The sequence below is a fragment of the Brachyhypopomus gauderio genome, chromosome 3, assembly GCF_052324685.1.
Source record: "Brachyhypopomus gauderio isolate BG-103 chromosome 3, BGAUD_0.2, whole genome shotgun sequence".
In the NCBI taxonomy this organism is placed as follows: domain Eukaryota; kingdom Metazoa; phylum Chordata; class Actinopteri; order Gymnotiformes; family Hypopomidae; genus Brachyhypopomus; species Brachyhypopomus gauderio.
In genome coordinates, this window is record NC_135213.1 from 34,733,871 (window position 1) to 34,752,758 (window position 18,888).

The following is an 18,888-nucleotide window of genomic DNA, read 5'->3' on the forward strand; positions in this document are numbered from 1 at the left end:
GTATGTGAGAGAGGATCAGCACATACTCGTATGTGAGAGAGGATCAGCACATACTCGTATGTGAGAGAGGATCAGCACATACTCGTATGTGAGAGAGGATCAGCACATACTCGTATATGAGAGAGGATCAGCACATACTCGTATGTGAGAGAGGATCAGCACATACTCGTATGTGAGAGAGGATCAGCACATACTCGTATGTGAGAGAGGATCAGCACATACTCGTATATGAGAGGAAATCAACTCGTACATCCGAGAGGATCAGCACATACTCGTAGGTTAGTCTGTAACTGTATCCATGTAAAATGTAGCAATATGAAAGGCGGACCAGAGTGGCCTGTCACAGTGAGCACACTAGCTTGGCCTATCCCACAAGCCCCTAAAGTTGAAGTGAGGTTCGAACCATCCAATCGACACATATTTTCAAAAAATTTGTTAAAAAGACAAACGCTTTCCATGTTATGCAAAACTCCACTTACATGAATATTTATGAATGTTTATGAATGGAATAGTCCTTAACTCCACACCTCTGTCTCTGTATATCTGCAGAGGACCATATACAGCAGTGCTGCTAGAGTAGCATACACCCTTAGTTTTTATTAATGATAGTAGATAAGAATGAGATGCTTTTATGAGTTTTAATGTTTATACTAACTTTTGTCTCTCTGTCATTCCTTATCAGCAAGTAAACAGAAAATTCTATCATCCTATTCAAGGTGGAACAGGACGGACGATTGTGAAACTTGGTAAATAAAATGTAAGTTGAAATGTTTCACATGAATCTGTAAAATAGCATTCTAGACCTCCTGCTTTTAGTAACTAATATTTTTTATTAGTGGGACTGGGGCTACTGGGGTTTGTTCCTGTCACAAAACTGTGCAGCTGTTTATGTGCTACCTAAATCCAGAACCTTACAGATGGGTTGCAGAATTCTCAGGACCAGTTCTAGAATAGTAAAGGTTCCAGTTCTAGGATAGTAAAATATCCAAATCTAGAACAGTAAAAGACAGCTCCCAAAAATTCTAGAATTCTATGGGGAAAAAATATTTTTTTGTGTCCAGCTGTGGAATGGAATACAGTGAAAGAACATTCTGTCTCTGTCTCTGTGAACTTTCCACACTGGCAACACTGTGTGTGCACTGGTGGGGGTAGACATGACGTAAAAGAGATCTGTGCCAGTGGACTGTGTCTGCCTCACTGATTCCTGTCTACTTAGTGTCTTTCTGGCTAGGAACATTTTCAGGATTTTGGGCACATAATACACGGTCAAACTGAATATGTCTGCGTTTGTTGTAATGACAATGGTCTCAGCAGCTGTTTTATTTATCCAATAGCAGCTGTCTCTCTTTTATTCTGATCACCAACAATTTACTGGGTTTGTTGGTTATACTGAATCAGTGCTCAGGCAGTGGCCATACAAGTACTACTCCCCCCCCCCCCCACCCCGTGTCTGTGTGCGAGAACAGTATGACTGTCAAGTAATGTGCCAAGACTTTACCACAAATTACAGTAAATGTCAAAAACTATTATTATTTCTCTGCTGAAGAATAAAAAAAAATACAAACAATTTATTTTCTTTTACAGCTGCAAGTTATTATTTGTTTGGTAAACACAGACGAAGACATTAAGCTGTAATCCAACACAAACTATCCCCATCATCTATCATATTCAAGTCGTTCATACACAAACACTCTTTGAATATTTATGAGTTTCTCGACGTCACAGCGCGGCGCGTCTCTGCGTTCTGCCGAGGAGCTCGTGAAAGGGAGCGCGAGAGGGCGGGATGTGGGGAGCACGCGGGAGCGCGAGGGAGTAGAAGACTGGATCACCATGCAGAGCTCCACCGACATGGGCTTTGTCTCGCGGCGCTGAGAAACGTCTCTCGCGTTTCGCCCGTCGAACGTTGTGTGATTCCGCAGGCTTCAGGCGTACAAGTTGTGACATCTCGATCAACTGAATCGTTTTTTTAGGACAATCCATCCAAACCACAGCGCCGTTCAACTGACAGAGCGGGATGTCGGAGCCGCGCGAGCGATGCTGCGCACGGTAGAACATCATCGGACACGGACCGACAGCAGAAATCTCCGTTTAACGGGTGTCCTCTGAAATGCAGCATCGGTCGTTTGTGTCCTTGATTGCGAAGGTACACTCGTGTTAACTGCGAATGTTTTACTATCCGGGCTAGCCCAGTATCTAGTCCAAAGCGAAGAGGCAACGGTACAAGCCATAACGAGGGTCAACAAAAACCTCTAACGTGAGATTTTCCTTAATCTCTACTTGAGACGACCGAAAATCGAAAGAAAAGAGAACTCTGCACGTTAACGTCAACGGAGACGCACGAATAGCGTCCCAGAAGTGCGTGTTTGGCCGTGGTGCTGAAAGGACAGCTCCCCGAGACGCGGAGAACGCTCGCCATCGAAGCCCGTTCCTTCCACAACACCGGATCACATTCCTCCGAACGGAATCATACTTGAATGTTTTACATTATCGGCGTGTCGTCCACCTTGCTTTCCATGGCTGTGCCACGCAAAATCAAAACTTTGCTGACAGTTAACATTCTAGTGTTCGTCGGGATCATCTTGTTTTCGGTGTACTGCAGGATTCAGGACCGCTCGGAGGAGCTAGTCCAAATCGGACGAGTGTCGGATCAGAGATTACGGAGTAGCAACGGAAAAGTTGCTAACTTGGATAGACAGTCAATTCTCCAGAGGCTGGAAAGACTCGAGGATGTGGTCTATAACCAATTAAACGGTATGTACATCCAATTAAATCAATGTAAAAATGAACAGGAATAGGACTACAACATCAGCTGGGTGATCTGTTGTGGTTTACATGTGAGATCACTGACCGTTCTGAGTAATCTGCAGTAATGAAGTCGTGTTGGTCTTTACCCGTTTGAATCTGCATAATGCAAATTGTTTGGAAGAATTCTTCCAGCCAGTGGCATTTAAAAGTTTTCTGGTTTACACTCCCCTGCTAGTAAACTCGATTCTAATCAGTAAACTAAATTATATATACGTATTATATAAACATTAATTCTTTAACGTCTTTAAAAATAATGTGTCTTAAACTGGCTGTCAGCATCCAGTAAAATGGTTGTTACTTTCCAGATTTAATCAAACTGATTTCAGATATGCTGCTTTATAAGTGTTGACAAAATAATAACCCTATATAAATCTCTCTGTATATCTAAGTACAAATCACATGTTCGAATAGTTTTGATGTGTTCTGCGACCTTTGAACCCAGAGTGAAGCTAAAATTCTCCTATGCATTCATGAAAGCTACATAAAGCTATTTCAATGCCATTTCAGGGTGTCTTTCAGAGTGGTGCGGTAATAATATCATTCACAAAGTCAGAGAGTGGAGAGACCTTTGGGTTTTGTTTGGTTTTTTTTACTGACACACCTCTGAAACTCTCCGAGCTATAGTCCAAGACTGGCCCATTGCATGTTACTGCTCACACACTCTCACACACCCAGTTTAAACCAACGATGGGCCTGCTAATTAAACAGGCCGGGCGTGTTGAGTCAGGTGTGTTGAGTCAGGCGTGTTGAGGGCCTGGTGAAGGTGCATAGCCACGACGTTTGTGGACGCCCACGCTACTGTAGGAGTCACAGGAGGCATGACCGTGCCAGGCCTCTCGATTCTGATCCGTAACGATACCTTCAGCCACGGCCAAGCCGTCTGCCTTCACGCCATGCTGTTGTGGTTTGCTTGAGTGGAGTGTGCGGTAGCGAAGGAGCGGACACACCCAACACACCCTGGTGGGCGGAGCTGCTGTTTTTGGGCGGGGACACTCGCATGATTATACACTCACTACATTGCCATGTGAGATAAGTTCCTTTGTTTTTACAGTAGGGTCTATGGCTTAATTTATAAATATGCCGTTATATTAGTAAACAAACTTTCCATGGGTGGTTCTGTCACTGGGGGGTGCTTGGGAGACTCCAATTGTATACAATTGGATACAATAGCATATAACCTTTTTATTTCAGTGTTGCTCCTCAGTGTGTGATCAGATTACAACCACACAGTACAGACAGAAATACTGCGATTATTTCACTGTATCTTGTGAAAGTATACACTGAACACTTGCGCTACACCTGACAGATACAAGACACCTGTAAGATACACCTGTAAGATACACTAACCTTCTAGGTACACTCTATAGGTGTGTTAATACAAACAGTGGCCATTCTACAAAAAGGGCTACCCTGTACCTTGTTGCTGAACACAGGGACACTTCGGGGGGGGGGGGGGGGGGGGGGGGGGTCATGGGCGTGTTTGTCAGGGGAAGCATGTGTTTGTCAGGGGAAGCAGGGTTTCTGTCGTTTTGTCAGTGATCGAGTGGGACAGTACCAGAAATATGTGGCCATAGAAGTTTTATCACTCCATTGATGGGGTAGATTGTAGTTCACACAAACATGTTCCCAGCAGGCCACGAGGCTCTGCGCTTCTAGATCCTGATACGATGACAGTAAATATGTCATCAACAGAACAGCAGGTCACTGACAGGGCTGAATACTGGGCTTTTATTTTGACAAAAGTGTTTATGTTTTTAGAAAACATGTAAATACCATCCATCAAAACACTTGCAGAATGGCCACTGATGAGGGCGGGATCGGGCAGGATGCTGTTCGAAAAAATGGCAATTTGTTATTTGCAGAATTCAGTAATGTAAGCATCACAAAGGTCGATGATACTAAAACAGGTTCAGAATGAAATATTGTCCGTGTCTCAGGTCCGACAGTGACACACTGCAACCGGAATAGTTCTGTGTCTCGCGTGGCACTGGAAGGTGAGAGAAAGTGACAAATATTAAAAAAATAATAAAAACCCTACGGTATAATTATTCTTTGGCTGCTCGCAGGTGCTTGTCAGTGTATAATTATTAGCTCCAATGGCAACACAGCAAATGAATGTTATTCAGTCTGAAATAGAAATCATTAAAAAAAATTTATTCATTCATATATTCATTAGCTTATTTACATATTTCAATAGTGGCACAGAAACAGCGACACCCGTCTCTGGTGAACACTGCGTCTGTCTACGGAGAATCAGGGTGCTTTCTCCTTCCTTTATTGCACTCCTAAATCATGAAGTTGTCTCCTCCCTCCTCCCACCGTGATGTTGAGTCAGATGTCACGCAGCACAGAGGTCTCACCCCCCCCCCCCCCCCCCAATAACCCCCCAACCCCCCACCAGCTTCACCACAGTCTGCTGAAGGAATCCACCCACAGCACCTCCGTTTGCTCTTATTGTTATTCTGCAGGTGTGTTGTCATTTGTGTACGAAGGAGTTTTGGTCTGTCAGTTTAAATTATCTTTCTTTTATTTGGAGACAGGCCAAGAGACGCAGCTCCAGAATACGCCCCCTAATATCCTCCTGATCCAGAGCGCCGTTATAAAACTCAACTGCCACCACATATTTCCACCCTGAAGGGGTTTTTTTTTGATGTGGGAAGACAATCTCCTGGTGATGTCTGTTGTTCACTACAGCTCAACCATCATCTGTGTCGTGTGTGAACCGCTAACTGTACGCTGTGCCGTCAGCCAAAGGTGCTTGGGTTTGAACACCTTGCATTCTGTTTTTGCTGACGCGGTGTTCAGTGGTGATTTCGGGTAATTAACCACACCTTTAGCTGTTTATTGAGCCAGCAATATTAAGCCTGCAGTTTAAGCTAAGTGACAGTAACATTTAGAGGACATCCATAATAGTACACACTCTTCACAGCCAGTAAATGCAGCGCTGGTCATACTAATGTGTCATTTGCAGTGGTCCTTTCACAGCGTGAGTGTAGACCACAGTGCTGTAAATGACACTTCTTTCTGAAAGAATTCTCCTGTTCTCATCAGAAAAGTCATTGAAGAATTTAGTGGATACGTGAGAAGTTGTCATTTATTCATGAGATCTAATTATGCGTCTTTTGTCTATACCAGATGAAGCAATCCCAGAACCTAGACAAACGAGAGAAACACCAGAATAGACACAAACGAGATTCATTTATCCAACATAGGACATCTTTTTTTCAGCCTACTGCAAATTTTTGCATGCGAGAAGCTGAGATTAGTGTTTGTGTGAGAAGCTGAGACTCGTGTTTGTGCGAGAAGCTGAGACTAATGTTTGTACGAGAAACTGAGACTAGTATTTGTACGAGAAACTGAGACTAGTGTTTGTGCGAGAAACTGAGACTAGCACCTTGACTTCTCCAGTGTTTTCTTTTTAGAAGGAATTATTCAGTTATGTCTCTGAACGAACTTTTTGCTCCAGATGAAAGGCGCCTTTAGCGAATGCTTTAGGACCAGTATGTCTGGCAGTGCCTAACCTCAGCTGTGATTAAGCACTCTGCCTCCTTAACCCCAAATCATAAAGAATGATTTTTTGGACACTCTGAGGTCCTTTTTCAGATGCAGGTGAAACTAATCAGTGGCATCTATTTATAAGAGAAGACAAAAATACCAGACCGGTTAGAAAGAAGCACAGATTGTACAGAGGAGCAAATCCACAAGCCTCTTCCACAGCCAGTATGTGTGGTATTCAGTTCCAGCAGCTGTAGCGACATGTTTACGTTCAACCACGCTCTCTTGTCTCGTCCCTTGTCTGACACACAGGCGTGTATGCATGTATGTGCGTATGCACCTTACACAAATCTTTTGCACTGCTATCGAAACTGATGTAGCCAAAATACCACATGAATAAAGATTCTTAGAACCTCAAGGCTCCTTTTCATACATGTTCATGTGGAGTTTCCGGTGTTTGGTGTTTACTTCTGTCCTTTAGGACATCCAGGTGAAGAGAAAACTATCCTCAACTTAATAAGACACTCACGGTACCACATGAGTCGGGACGGTGAAGAAGATGATTGAATTCAGCCAGACAATAAAAGCAGGCGCGGTACGTGTGGTGTGCAGGAGTGAGGAGTCAGTGGTCATGCCTGTCAGCATGTCATGTGTGTCTGCTCGACCAATCATATCTCATGCCTGCTTGGCGTGGAATGGGAAATAAACCGTTTTATGTTTCCTGTAAGATTCACTGGACTCAGAGTTTAGATCTTGGAATTTGGGAAGGTGCTCCACCACAGTCTGTGGTCCATGGCCATGGTCATGTTTTCTCATTTTAAAACTTTACTAGGGAAAGGGTCTCTCTCCCCTCAGTCATGTGGAGGTCTTTTTCATGAAAAAAAAACAGATTTTGACTTAGCCATATTAAATAAGGACTAAATCTTTCAGTCTTTTTTTGTCTGGAACCCATAAAAAGGTATCTCAGACCCTTCTTGATGAGCTGTTGCATAATTCAGAGCATTCCAGATAGAGGTGCCGCTGACCCAGACGTGTTGCTGCCCATGTGCTCTTGAGCAGAGCAAACACACGCGGGATTCAGAGCAGCTGGAAGGATGCGGTAGTGTGTTCTGTGATGTATGGATCAGCCATGTGTGTTCTGTGTTGTATGGATCAGCCATGTGTGTTCTGTGTTGTATGGATCAGCTGTGTGTTCAGTGATGTGTGGATCAGACGTGTGTTCGGTGATGTGCGGATCAGACGTGTGTTCGGTGATGTGCAGATCAGACGTGCGTTCGGTGATGTGCGGATCAGGCATGTGTTCGGTGATGTGCGGATCAGGTGTGTGTTCGGTGATGTGCAGATCAGACGTGCGTTCGGTGATGTACGGGTCAGGCGTGCGTTCGGTGATGTACGGATCAGGCGTGCGTTCGGTGATGTACGGATCAGGCGTGCGTTCGGTGATGTGCGGATCAGGCGTGCGTTCGGTGATGTGCGGATCAGGCGTGCGTTCGGTGATGTGCGGATCAGGCGTGCGTTCGGTGATGTGCGGATCAGACGTGCGTTCGGTGATGTGCGGATCAGACGTGTGTTCGGTGATGTGCGGATCAGACGTGTGTTCGGTGATGCGCGGATCAGACGTGTGTTCGGTGATGTGCGGATCAGACGTGTGTTCGGTGATGTGTGGATCAGACATGTGTTCGGTGATGTGTGGATTAGACATGTGTTCGGTGATGTGTGGATCAGACATGTGTTCGGTGATGCGCGGATCAGACGTGTGTTCGGTGATGTGCGGATCAGACGTGTGTTCGGTGATGTGCGGATCAGACGTGCGCTTGGTGATGTGCGGATCAGACGTGTGCTTGGTAATGTGCGGATCAGACGTGTGTTTGGTAATGTGCGGATCAGACGTGTGTTTGGTAATGTGCGGATCAGATGTGTGTTTGGTAATGTGCGGATCAGACGTGTGTTTGGTGATGTGCGGATCAGGCGTGCGTTCGGTGATGTGCGGATCAGGCGTGCGTTCGGTGATGTGCGGATCAGGCGTGCGTTCGGTGATGTGTGGATCAGACGTGCGTTCGGTGATGTGCGGATCAGACGTGCGTTCGGTGATGTGCGGATCAGACGTGCGTTCGGTGATGTGCGGATCAGACATGTGTTCGGTGATGCGCGGATCAGACGTGTGTTCGGTAATGTGCGGATCAGACGTGTGTTTGGTAATGTGCGGATCAGACGTGTGCTCCGTTATCTATGAATTTTCTGAAAGAGCAGCCCACATTGTAACAAGAGCAGGAAAAATGCTAAATGTTGCTGTGAGTCATTGATGTCCTGAGTTATAGTGTGTTGCAGCTGTGTGTTCATGCAGGTCACATCACCCGTGGTTCGCTGGGACTGCTGTCCGTAGGCTAGACACACACCACGCAGACACTTCAAACGAGCTTCTCGTAACGAGTTTACCGAGTTCTTACTGACCCGCCTCTTCTTCAGTGCCTTCCGTCCATAAAATTGCACACGATAACATCAAAGTGTTGACAAATGTTCCCTGTGTTTTCTACATAGCACAGCAAGGCTGTTTTCCTGTAGCACGCTAGAACATTAGCCTACCACACTGAGATCAAGACAGTGCAACAACAAAAAAAACCCTAAGACAACATTTCTGTCTGTGTTATTTGAACAACCAATCAGAAAGCTCCCTGACGGGTCATTCCTGACACTGTTTCTGTGTGCACAGTCAGCCAAAACAGTGTTGCCGAGCAACAGTATGAGGAGTAGATGGTGTAGAGGGTCGGCCACAGACCCCCCAACAGACGTCATGATCACCACCATCACCGTAACCATGCAGACATACACAGTGGATACACTGATCTACAGTAAACTCCACGAGAGAGAAACCTGAGTATATCAGGGTGAAAGAGCGCCATCCCGCTGTGCTTGTGGGCCACCGGCAGGCCACACCCACTTCAGGACACACCCACTTCATTCGTGCCCCCGCTGTCCCGCAGCACAGCAGAAATGTGCTTCATGAACGAGAGCTTAGCAACCTCTTCAGACTCCACTCAGACACCTGGCCCTGCTGCAAGGCGGGGCTTCGGTCATGACAGGAGGGGTGTGGGCGGAGCTTATTATGCACTTTCTGGTTCACACTTTTCTGGGTGAGAGTGCCTTTATCAGGACACATCCATACGCCTCTTTTCAAGGACATATTACAGTAAAGCCTACCAGCCTATTAAAGAACAGCCCTGACCGTTACTGTGAGATACAGACAGAGGGAGAGAGAGAGACACACAGGCAGAGAATGAAAATAAAGACGAGGAGAGAGAGAGACACAGGCAGAGAATGAAAATAAAGACGAGGAGAGAGAGAGACACAGGCAGAGAATGAAAATAAAGACGAGGAGAGAGAGACACACACAGGCATAGAATGAAAATAAAGACGAGGAGAGAGAGACACACAGGCACAGAATGAAAATAAAGACGAGGAGAGAGAGACACAGGCACAGAATGAAAATAAAGACGAGGAGAGAGACACACACAGGCAGAGAATGAAAATAAAGACGAGGCGAGAGAGACACACAGGCAGAGAATGAAAATAAAGACGAGGAGAGAGACACACACAGGCAGAGAATGAAAATAAAGACGAGGCGAGAGAGACACAGGCAGAGAATGAAAATAAAGACGAGGAGAGAGAGAGACACGGGCAGAGAATGAAAATAAAGACGAGGAGAGAGAGACACACAGGCAGAGAATGAAAATAAAGACGAGGAGAGAGAGAGACACAGGCAGAGAATGAAAATAAAGACAAGGAGAGAGAGAGAGACAGGCAGAGAATGAAAATAAAGACGAGGAGAGAGAGACACACAGGCAGAGAATGAAAATAAAGAGGAGAGAGCTGAAACATCCTCTTAAATAAGCAGCTCATGTGATTTTACTTCTAACCCATTACTAAGACTTATGTGTGCGTTTGTCTGCACTTCAGATTTCAAATTTGCTGATTCAGCATGTAGATATATACCAAGCTGCCAACAAACGCTTCCTCATAAAAGTTAATTCTGCGTTTAACCAGCCTTTCTGCCTCTAAAACACACCCTGAATCCCTCCCTCAGGACACAGACAAGCATAATGTTTCACTGGCACGTAGAATCATTTAAAAACAGCAGAACGTGCTCTCAAGGAGCAAAAATCCACATATAAAAACTTAGCAGTGTGAACGTAATTGACCCAATCCAGTGATGTGGTGCAGCACAAGTGTGATGGTGAAAACGGTACATCTCAGTTTTAATGTCCTGTTTGAAATGTAGAGGATCTTCTAGGTAGAGGATTGTCAGTTTAATGTGTTGCAGACATACGTGTTATTAGACATAAGTCAACATTTGGGTGTAAGTCAACGTGTTTGTGTGCTGCTTAGACCCAAAGTGCTTGATTTTCAGACCCAAACATATAAAACACAAACCTCAGCATATAAAACCCAACCCCCAAACATACAAATCAACAAAACCCATATAAAAACCCATATAAAACTCAATCCACAAACATACAAATCAACCCCCAAACATATAGAACTCAACCCCAAACATATAAAATCCAACTCCCCAAACATATAGAACTCAACCCCGAAACATATTAAACCCAACCCCAAACATATAAAAGCCAGCCCCCAAACATACAAATCAATAAAACCCATATAAAAACCCATATAAAACCCAACACCCCAAACATATAAAACCCAATCCACAAACATACAAATCAACCCCCAAACATATAAAATTCAACCCTCAAACATACAAATCAATAAACCGCATATAAAACCCAACTCCCAAACCTATAAATCCCAACCCATAAACATATGAAACTCAACCCCCAAACATATCAAACCCAACCCCCAAACATATAGAACTCAACCCCCAAACATATGAAACTCAACCCCAAACATATCAAACCCAACCCCCAAACATATTAAACCCAAACCCCAAGCATTTAAAAGCCAACCCCCCAAACATATGAACCTCAGCCCAGAAAATATAAAACCCAACCCCAAACATATCAAACCCAACCCCCAAACATATAGAACTCAACCCCCAAACATATGAAACTCAACCCCAAACATATCAAACCCAACCCCCAAACATATTAACCCCAAGCATTTAAAAGTCAACCCCCCAAACATATGAACCTCAGCCCCGAAAATATAAAACCCAACCCCAAACATATCAAACCCAACCCCCAAACATATTAAATCAACCCTTCCAAACATATCAAACTCAACCCAGAAACATATTAAATCACCGCCCCCAAATATATCAAACCCAACCCCGAAACATATTAAATAAACCCCCAAAGATATCAAACCCATCCCCCAAACATATTAAATCAACCCTCCAAACATATAAAACCCAGCCCCCAAACATATAGAACTCAACCCCCAAACATATGAAACTCAACCCCAAACATATCAAACCCAACCCCAAAAATATAAAACCCAACCCTGAAACATATTAAATCAACCCCCCAAACATAAGAAACCCAACCCCAAATATATTAAATCAACCCCCAGCATATAAATGGCTGTTTGCCCTTTGACACTTTTAGAACTCTCTGCTTTTAGACACCTCTGCTGTCTTGTGTTATAGCCATCACAGTAAATCATCACACACACACACACACACACACACACACACACACACACACACACACACACACACACACACACACACACACACACACAAACAAACAGAAAGGATGAATCAGCAGAGAAGGGCTCTGTAACAAACAGACATGACTCCCCAGGGCGTTCTCAAAGTGAAATTTCTCTTGCAGTAAGTTTATTAGCAACCCCTGAAACAAGCACTGCTCTGGAATGGAGCAGTAAACCCCTCACACTCTAACACCCCTCACACCCCTACACCCCTCATACCCCTCACATCCTTATACCCCTCACACCCCTCACACCCTTATACCCAACATAACCTTATACCCTCACACTCTAACATCCCTCACACCCTTACACCCCTGACACCCTTCACACCCCTGACACCTTTACACCCCTCACACCCTTACACCCCTGACACCCCTCACACCCTTATACCCGACATAACCTTACACCCATCACACCCTTACACCTATCACACCCTTACACCCCTCACACCCTTATACCCGACATAACCTTATACCCTCACACTCTAACATCCCTCACACCCTTACACCCAACATAACCTTACACCCATCACACCCTTACACCTATCACACCCTTACACCCCTCACACCCCTCACACCCTTCACACCATTACACCCCTCACACCCTTACACCTCTCACACCCCTTACACCCTTATACACTCACACCCTTACACCCCTCACACCCTCACACCCCTCACACCTGTCACTCTGCTCGTCCTGGTACTGGCCACTACAGCAAACGTGATGAAATCTTCAGTTATTTGACTGAAAGGTGATTTTAACATTTATTTGTATAAGCCTGAGGTGTCTATAACTGGAAAGGTCACTGTTTGTGTGTGTTATTACTGATTTGAGTGTGGTCAGAGCTAAGATTACTGCCCAAAGACATTCAAACCTATACAGATCATCAGTTATGTGATCATCAGCTGCGTGTCTGATCATCGACTGCATGTCTGATTATCGGCTACGTGTCTGATCATCAGCTACATGTGTGATCATCGGCTGTATGTGTGATCATTGGCTGTGTGACTGATCATAGTCTACGCATCTGATCAGACCTTCAATAGCAGAAATGTTAGAACTGGCACCTGTCACATAGCAGTGATAGAAGGAAACACACACACACACACACACAGACACACACACACACACACTGTAATGTCTGTCAACCGATGTTGTATTATAAATCCAAGTATCGGCATCAGTACAGAGAACTGAAGTGTAGAGAATCTTAGAAGAAGAGAGCTGTTAGTTTATGCAAATCTCTCAGCAGCAGAGATAAGCAGTCATACCCACAGTAGAACAGACAAGTGCTTGAGACATGTCCCCACAGTAGAACAGACAAGTGCTTGAGACATGTCCACACAGTAGAACAGACGAGTGCTGGAGACATGTCCCCACAGTAGAACAGACGAGTGCTTGAGACATGTCCCCACAGAAGAACAGACGAGTGCTTGAGACATGTCCACACAGTAGAACAGACGAGTGCTGGAGACATGTCCCCACAGTAGAACAGACGAGTGCTTGAGACATGTCCCCACAGTAGAACAGACAAGTGCTTGAGACATGTCCCCACAGTAGAACAGACGAGTGCTTGAGACATGTCCCCACAGTAGAACAGACAAGTGCTTGAGACATGTCTTCACAGTAGAACAGACGAGTGCTGGAGACATGTCCACGTAGTGGAACAAACGAGTGCTCGAGACCACATTTCTTGGTTTGGAAACCACCCGTTTAACAACAGCATTATGGGTCTAGAGACGTGCAGCGGTCCAGACAGCATACTGGACATACACACAGCATCATCGTCATCATCATCATCATCATCATCATCATCTGGTTTCACTTTCTTTAAATGTTGAATATGAGAATATGATGCTCTTGTATGAATTCTCAAAGGAAGACATGAGAATGATGAGTACTGGGTATGTGTGTATGGCCACTGAACACGACAGCGTCTTGGGTTTCGTTTAGCGACTGTGAAACGTGACGCCGTGCTCAGACGACTCCTCCTGTCCGTCGGGAAGTCCCGGGAATGATTGCTGCCCCGGGCTCTGATCCCTTTTCCTCCTTATCGTTTTGCACAGAAAGTGATAATGTTTTTATCTTCCATCTTTAATAAATCCGCACGCACAGAGCACTTCGTTACTTTAAATGTCAAAGTAAAAGGGAATTTGTAATATCTCTGTTCTTTTCTCCGCCCTGTCCTTTGTAAAAGGAGCATCCTCGAGATTGGAATCTCAAGTTGTGAAATTGGATGATGTCACCTGCTCAGATGGCAAAAGAAAAGAGGGGGGGGAGGAGGGGGGAAAAGGGGGGAGGGGTGATCAAACAGATCCACTGGCACATGACGGCTTCATATTCCCTCACGCACTTTTGAAATTGCTTTGGAATTTGAGTGCATGTTTGAGTGGAATTGTTCTTTTTCTGTTTGTTATTGTTTTTTCAGATTCAAATTGAGTGGTGAGAGTTGCTGAAGCTCTGGGATGTATAATCATACTTCAATCAGGCAGATTTTATTTTAATCAGATTGCAATTAGTGAGGAGCTAGGAAGTACACACCTACAAAACCATTTTTAGTATGTCTGTTTATTTTTTCTGAGGGGCGTTTCCATGCAGTATGTGGAATAGTTCTCAGAGAAACCATCTGTGTCCAGCTGTGGGTATTAATCCAACACTCTGGGTGTTGGCCGTGTTAGCATGGACCACACGTCTTCTCCTTCTCACGCGGTACAGCGTTTATAGCCCGCCACATCATGGCCGTATTTGTGACCATCACGGGTGTTAAATATTTCATGCTTTATCGGTAGACATCCCAATCACACACAGTGAAGTTGCTGGTTTAAATTCACCTGTATAATATGACAGATGGATTTGAGTTCAGCGTTATTCATCAGTTGTTTTATAGGACTGTGACAAGCACATTTTCTGGTGTTTGTATTGTCCTGAGGAGCTTTTGCTTGTGGAACTGCAAAAACATAACTGAAGTGTGTGTGTGTGTGTGTGTGTGTGTGTGTGTGTGTGTGTGTGTGTGTGTGGTGTGTGTGTGTGTGTGTGGGTGTGTGTGTGTGTGTGTGTGTGTGTGTGTGTGTGTGTGTGTGTGTGTGTGTGTGTGTGTGTGGTGTGTGTGTGTGTGTGTGTGTGTGTGTGTGTGGTGTGTGTGTGTGTGTGTGTGTGTGTGTGTGTGTGTGGTGTGTGTGGGTGTGTGTGTGCGTGCGTCCATGTGTGCGTCCGTGCGTGTGTGTGTGTGTGTTGCAGGTCTGGCCAAGCCCATGGGTCTGGTGGAGGGCCCGGGGGGTCTGGGTCAGGGTGGGGCTGCTGCCACGCTGGGTGAGGAGAGCCAGGAGGGGGAGGTCCGTTATGAGGAGTACGGCTACAACGCCCAGCTCAGCGACCGCATCTCCCTGGACAGGAACATCCCAGACTACAGACCCAAGAAGTGAGTCCTGCCCCCTACAGGCCCAACATACACCCTAGCACCTTGGAGGGGAGGACAACAGACCACTTTATCCTAGAGAACAAACACACACACACACACACACACACACACACACACACACACACACACACACACACACACACACATGCACACACACCCACGAGCACAAAACCATCAGATACACAAGCATTCAAGCGTGTACCCTATTCAATCCTACATTTATATATGTAATCCTGACCAATATTTATCTATAGATTTTGAAGTGCGAGTTGTTACTTTTTACCCTGCAATTCTCATTTTGTAAGTGTCTGCGTGTTATGGAAGATAAGGACCCTCAAAACCAATAACATTTCAAGGTAGGTTTTTTTTTTGTCTGAGCAGGGAGAGGAGAATTATAAATAGCCAAGTGACCAAATAACTTTCCTCTAGTTTTGCGCCTGGGAGGAGAGAGCTGGCATGACTGAGTCAACAGAACCAGAAGAACAGTACGTTCAATGGAGAGAATCCTGGGGGGGCGATGAAGAAGAGGAAGACCGCTCAGATCACACTGATGGGGAAATGCACAAGAATGAAATCTAAACAATACGTTGTATAATGGAGAATTAGACACTGGAGACATAATATTCACAGCCCCTTCATAATGGGCTTTATGTTCTGAATGTGACACGGCCGGGGGGGGGGGGGGGGGGGTTTAATAATGAACATCAGAGTGTTAGCATGTGAGTTCAGAAAAACAGACGTGGAGAAGCAGAACACACAGGGGCAACTGTTCATGGAGGGCTTTTAATGGCGACCTTTCCAGTAAGGTCTCCAGTAAGGTCTCCAGTGAGGTCTTCAGTAAGGTCTCTCTTTCCCCAGTTTGCCCAGTAAATAGCCACAAGACCTATATTGTCGACACCTACCTTGTGGACACCAAACGTGAAGACCTACCCTGTGAAGACCTGACTTGTGGAGAACTACCTTGTGGAAACCTGCTGTATGGAGTCCTGCCTTGTGGCGACCTATCCTGTGTAGACCTGCTGTATGGAGTCCTGTCTTGTGGAGACCTGCCTTCTGGAGAGCTACCTTGTGGAGACCTACCTTTGTAGGCAGAGATGTCTACAGCCCAGTCTTTGACTCATCTAGTCTACAGCTCATCCGTTGCTGTGTGAAATTTACTTTATTCCAGGTTGACTTCCACCACAGGGCTGTATTAGCTGGCCAGTGTATGGAGGCGTGACGCCAGTGTGGGCGAAACCCCCCCAGCTCCACTGCCCTGCCTCATGAAACCGTGCCAGCTCCCCACCCACAATTGTGCCACTACCACGTCACTGTTCACAGCTCCAAAGAACGTGTGCTCCGCGGTGATCTAGGGGTCAGAAATCAGAGTAGAGATAAATGAAGTTGATTAACTGTGCATGCCAACAGATGGGACCCAGAATGTAATTACGCTGTTAAAAATGCACTAAAGTCTAAAGCAGCCGGTGAGTGTTGGAGCAGGTTGGTGTGTCTAATACAGCGAAGGGGCGACTTTGCATTTGGAGGCATTTTCAGGCAGAGAAAATCAGCAGTAATATTTCTCACTGATGACCAGCAGGGAGGCGATAGTGAGCTTATCAATAGTGAGGCGATAGTGAGCTTGGGCTAGTGAACTACTGGAACACAGAGCCAGAGGGAACATGCAGGATGTCCTAAGTGGAACCATATCATATCCATAGTCCATGTCATGGGTTCATCATTACATGGGTTCCCTCACTGCATATATAGTCTCTTCTTATAATAAATTACAAGCATTATAATACTTACAATATATCTAATACGTATTAGATGTGATGAACTGATTTAAGGGTGCAGGCTGCATCAGAACTGTAGATGTTGGTATAATCGTGTAGATCAGGGTTGTCAAACTCATTTTCACCGCAGGACACATCAGCATAATCGTTACCCACAGAGGGCCATATGTAACTTAGAAATGTAACTACTCCTTAACGTTAAATAACTCTGAATTTATTACTTATTCAAGTTACAAATATAGCATAGGCCTATTTGCATATTCTGTTATTATAACATAAATTCTTTTCATTTTTAGGTTATGAAACCCACATTACTCAATCAATCAACGATCAAACTATCCAAGTGAATAAAGAAAAATAACATCAAAGATATTACATTAACTTTTTTCAAAACTTGAAATATCAAATAACTGTGACAATAGCAATTGTGCTTCAAAAACGCTCCCTCTGAAAAAGACTTTGAAGCGCGGGCGATTTCTTCAGCCACAACAAAACTGCTTTTACTGCCGCATGGTTTGTGATTGTGGCTTTCGCAAACACATTCTGTTGCGATCGCAGTTTGTCTTTTAATTCTTTGGCAATTTGTTGTTTTTCTTGATGCCTAATTTTGGCATAGTATCTCCGTGTTTGGTCTCAAAATGCAGATGTAGATTGCACACTTTGAAAACCTCAACTGCTTCACAACACAAAATACACACTGGTTTTTCCTTCTTGAAACACAAACACGTACATATTTGCCTCTGTGTCAATATAGGGGCTGGGAGAACCTGGGTGATGTGGTTGTGTGTGGGGCACGTGGGTAATGACCTCAAGGACGTGGTTGTGTGTGGGGCACGTGGGTAATGACCGCACCCCTCCGCCTGGAGGTGGAGGAAACACAATCGTGCAATCACATGAAAATCCTGCGTTACATGCTGTGAGAAACGGAACTGCAGATTATTGACCCCCAGCAGAAGGGGTGTGTGTGTGTGTGTGTGTGTGTGTGTGTGTGTGTGTGTGTGTGTGTGTGTGTGTGTGTGTGTGTGTGTGAGTAACTGCCTAAAATGGGCAAAGCGTTTTACACAGGATAAAAATAATCTGAGGGTGGACGAGCTGACATAGTGTGTGTGTGTGTGTGTGTGTGTGTGTGTGTGTGTGTGTGTGTGTGTGTGTGTGTGTGCGCACGCGAGCATGTGTGTGCGCACGTGTGTGTGCATGTGTGTGTGTGTGTGCATGTGTGTGTGTGTGCGCGTGTGTGTGTGTGTGTGTATATGTGTGCGTGTTTGTGTGTGTGTGTGTGTGCACACGCGTGCATGTGTGTGCGCACGTGTGTGTGTGTATATGTGTGTGTATATATGTGTGCGTGTTTGTGTGTGTGTGTGTGTGTGTGTGTGTGGGGGGGGGTTGTTCACTTGAATCCGATTGGCTCCTCTGTCCCTTTAAAGGTCTGTGTACTGCATTTCTGAGTTTTTTTTCATTCTGTTTTTCTTCTTTTAATCTTGCTGTGAATGTTGGCAGTCATGACGTGCATGATGAGGTCCGCTCAGGTCCAGCTGCAGCTCCCGCACGCGCCACGTCTGGGTTCTGGGGGTCTGGGAGCCCTAGGTCTGCATGTCCATGAGGAGAGAGAGGAAGCTGATATGAAATCTCATCAGTGATGGATGACACCCTGCAGATTGGACAAGAGGGGTCCTGGGTCTGGGGGACAAGGGTGGTCCTGGGTCTGGGGGATAGATGTGGTCCTGGGTC

The 18,888-nt window shown here is 45.2% G+C and overlaps 1 protein-coding gene across 1 annotated transcript in view; it reads left to right on the forward strand.

The window, feature by feature from the left end:
- The first annotated feature begins 1,791 nt into the window (after positions 1 to 1,791).
- galnt9 (polypeptide N-acetylgalactosaminyltransferase 9) overlaps positions 1,792 to 18,888 on the forward strand; it is a 100,669-nt gene continuing 83,572 nt past the window's right edge. The window contains exons 1-2 of the mRNA XM_076997870.1: positions 1,792 to 2,751; positions 15,208 to 15,388. Of these exons, the coding sequence (XP_076853985.1) occupies positions 2,475 to 2,751; positions 15,208 to 15,388 (458 nt within the window). The 5' untranslated portion in view covers positions 1,792 to 2,474. The remainder of the gene's footprint in view (positions 2,752 to 15,207; positions 15,389 to 18,888) is intronic.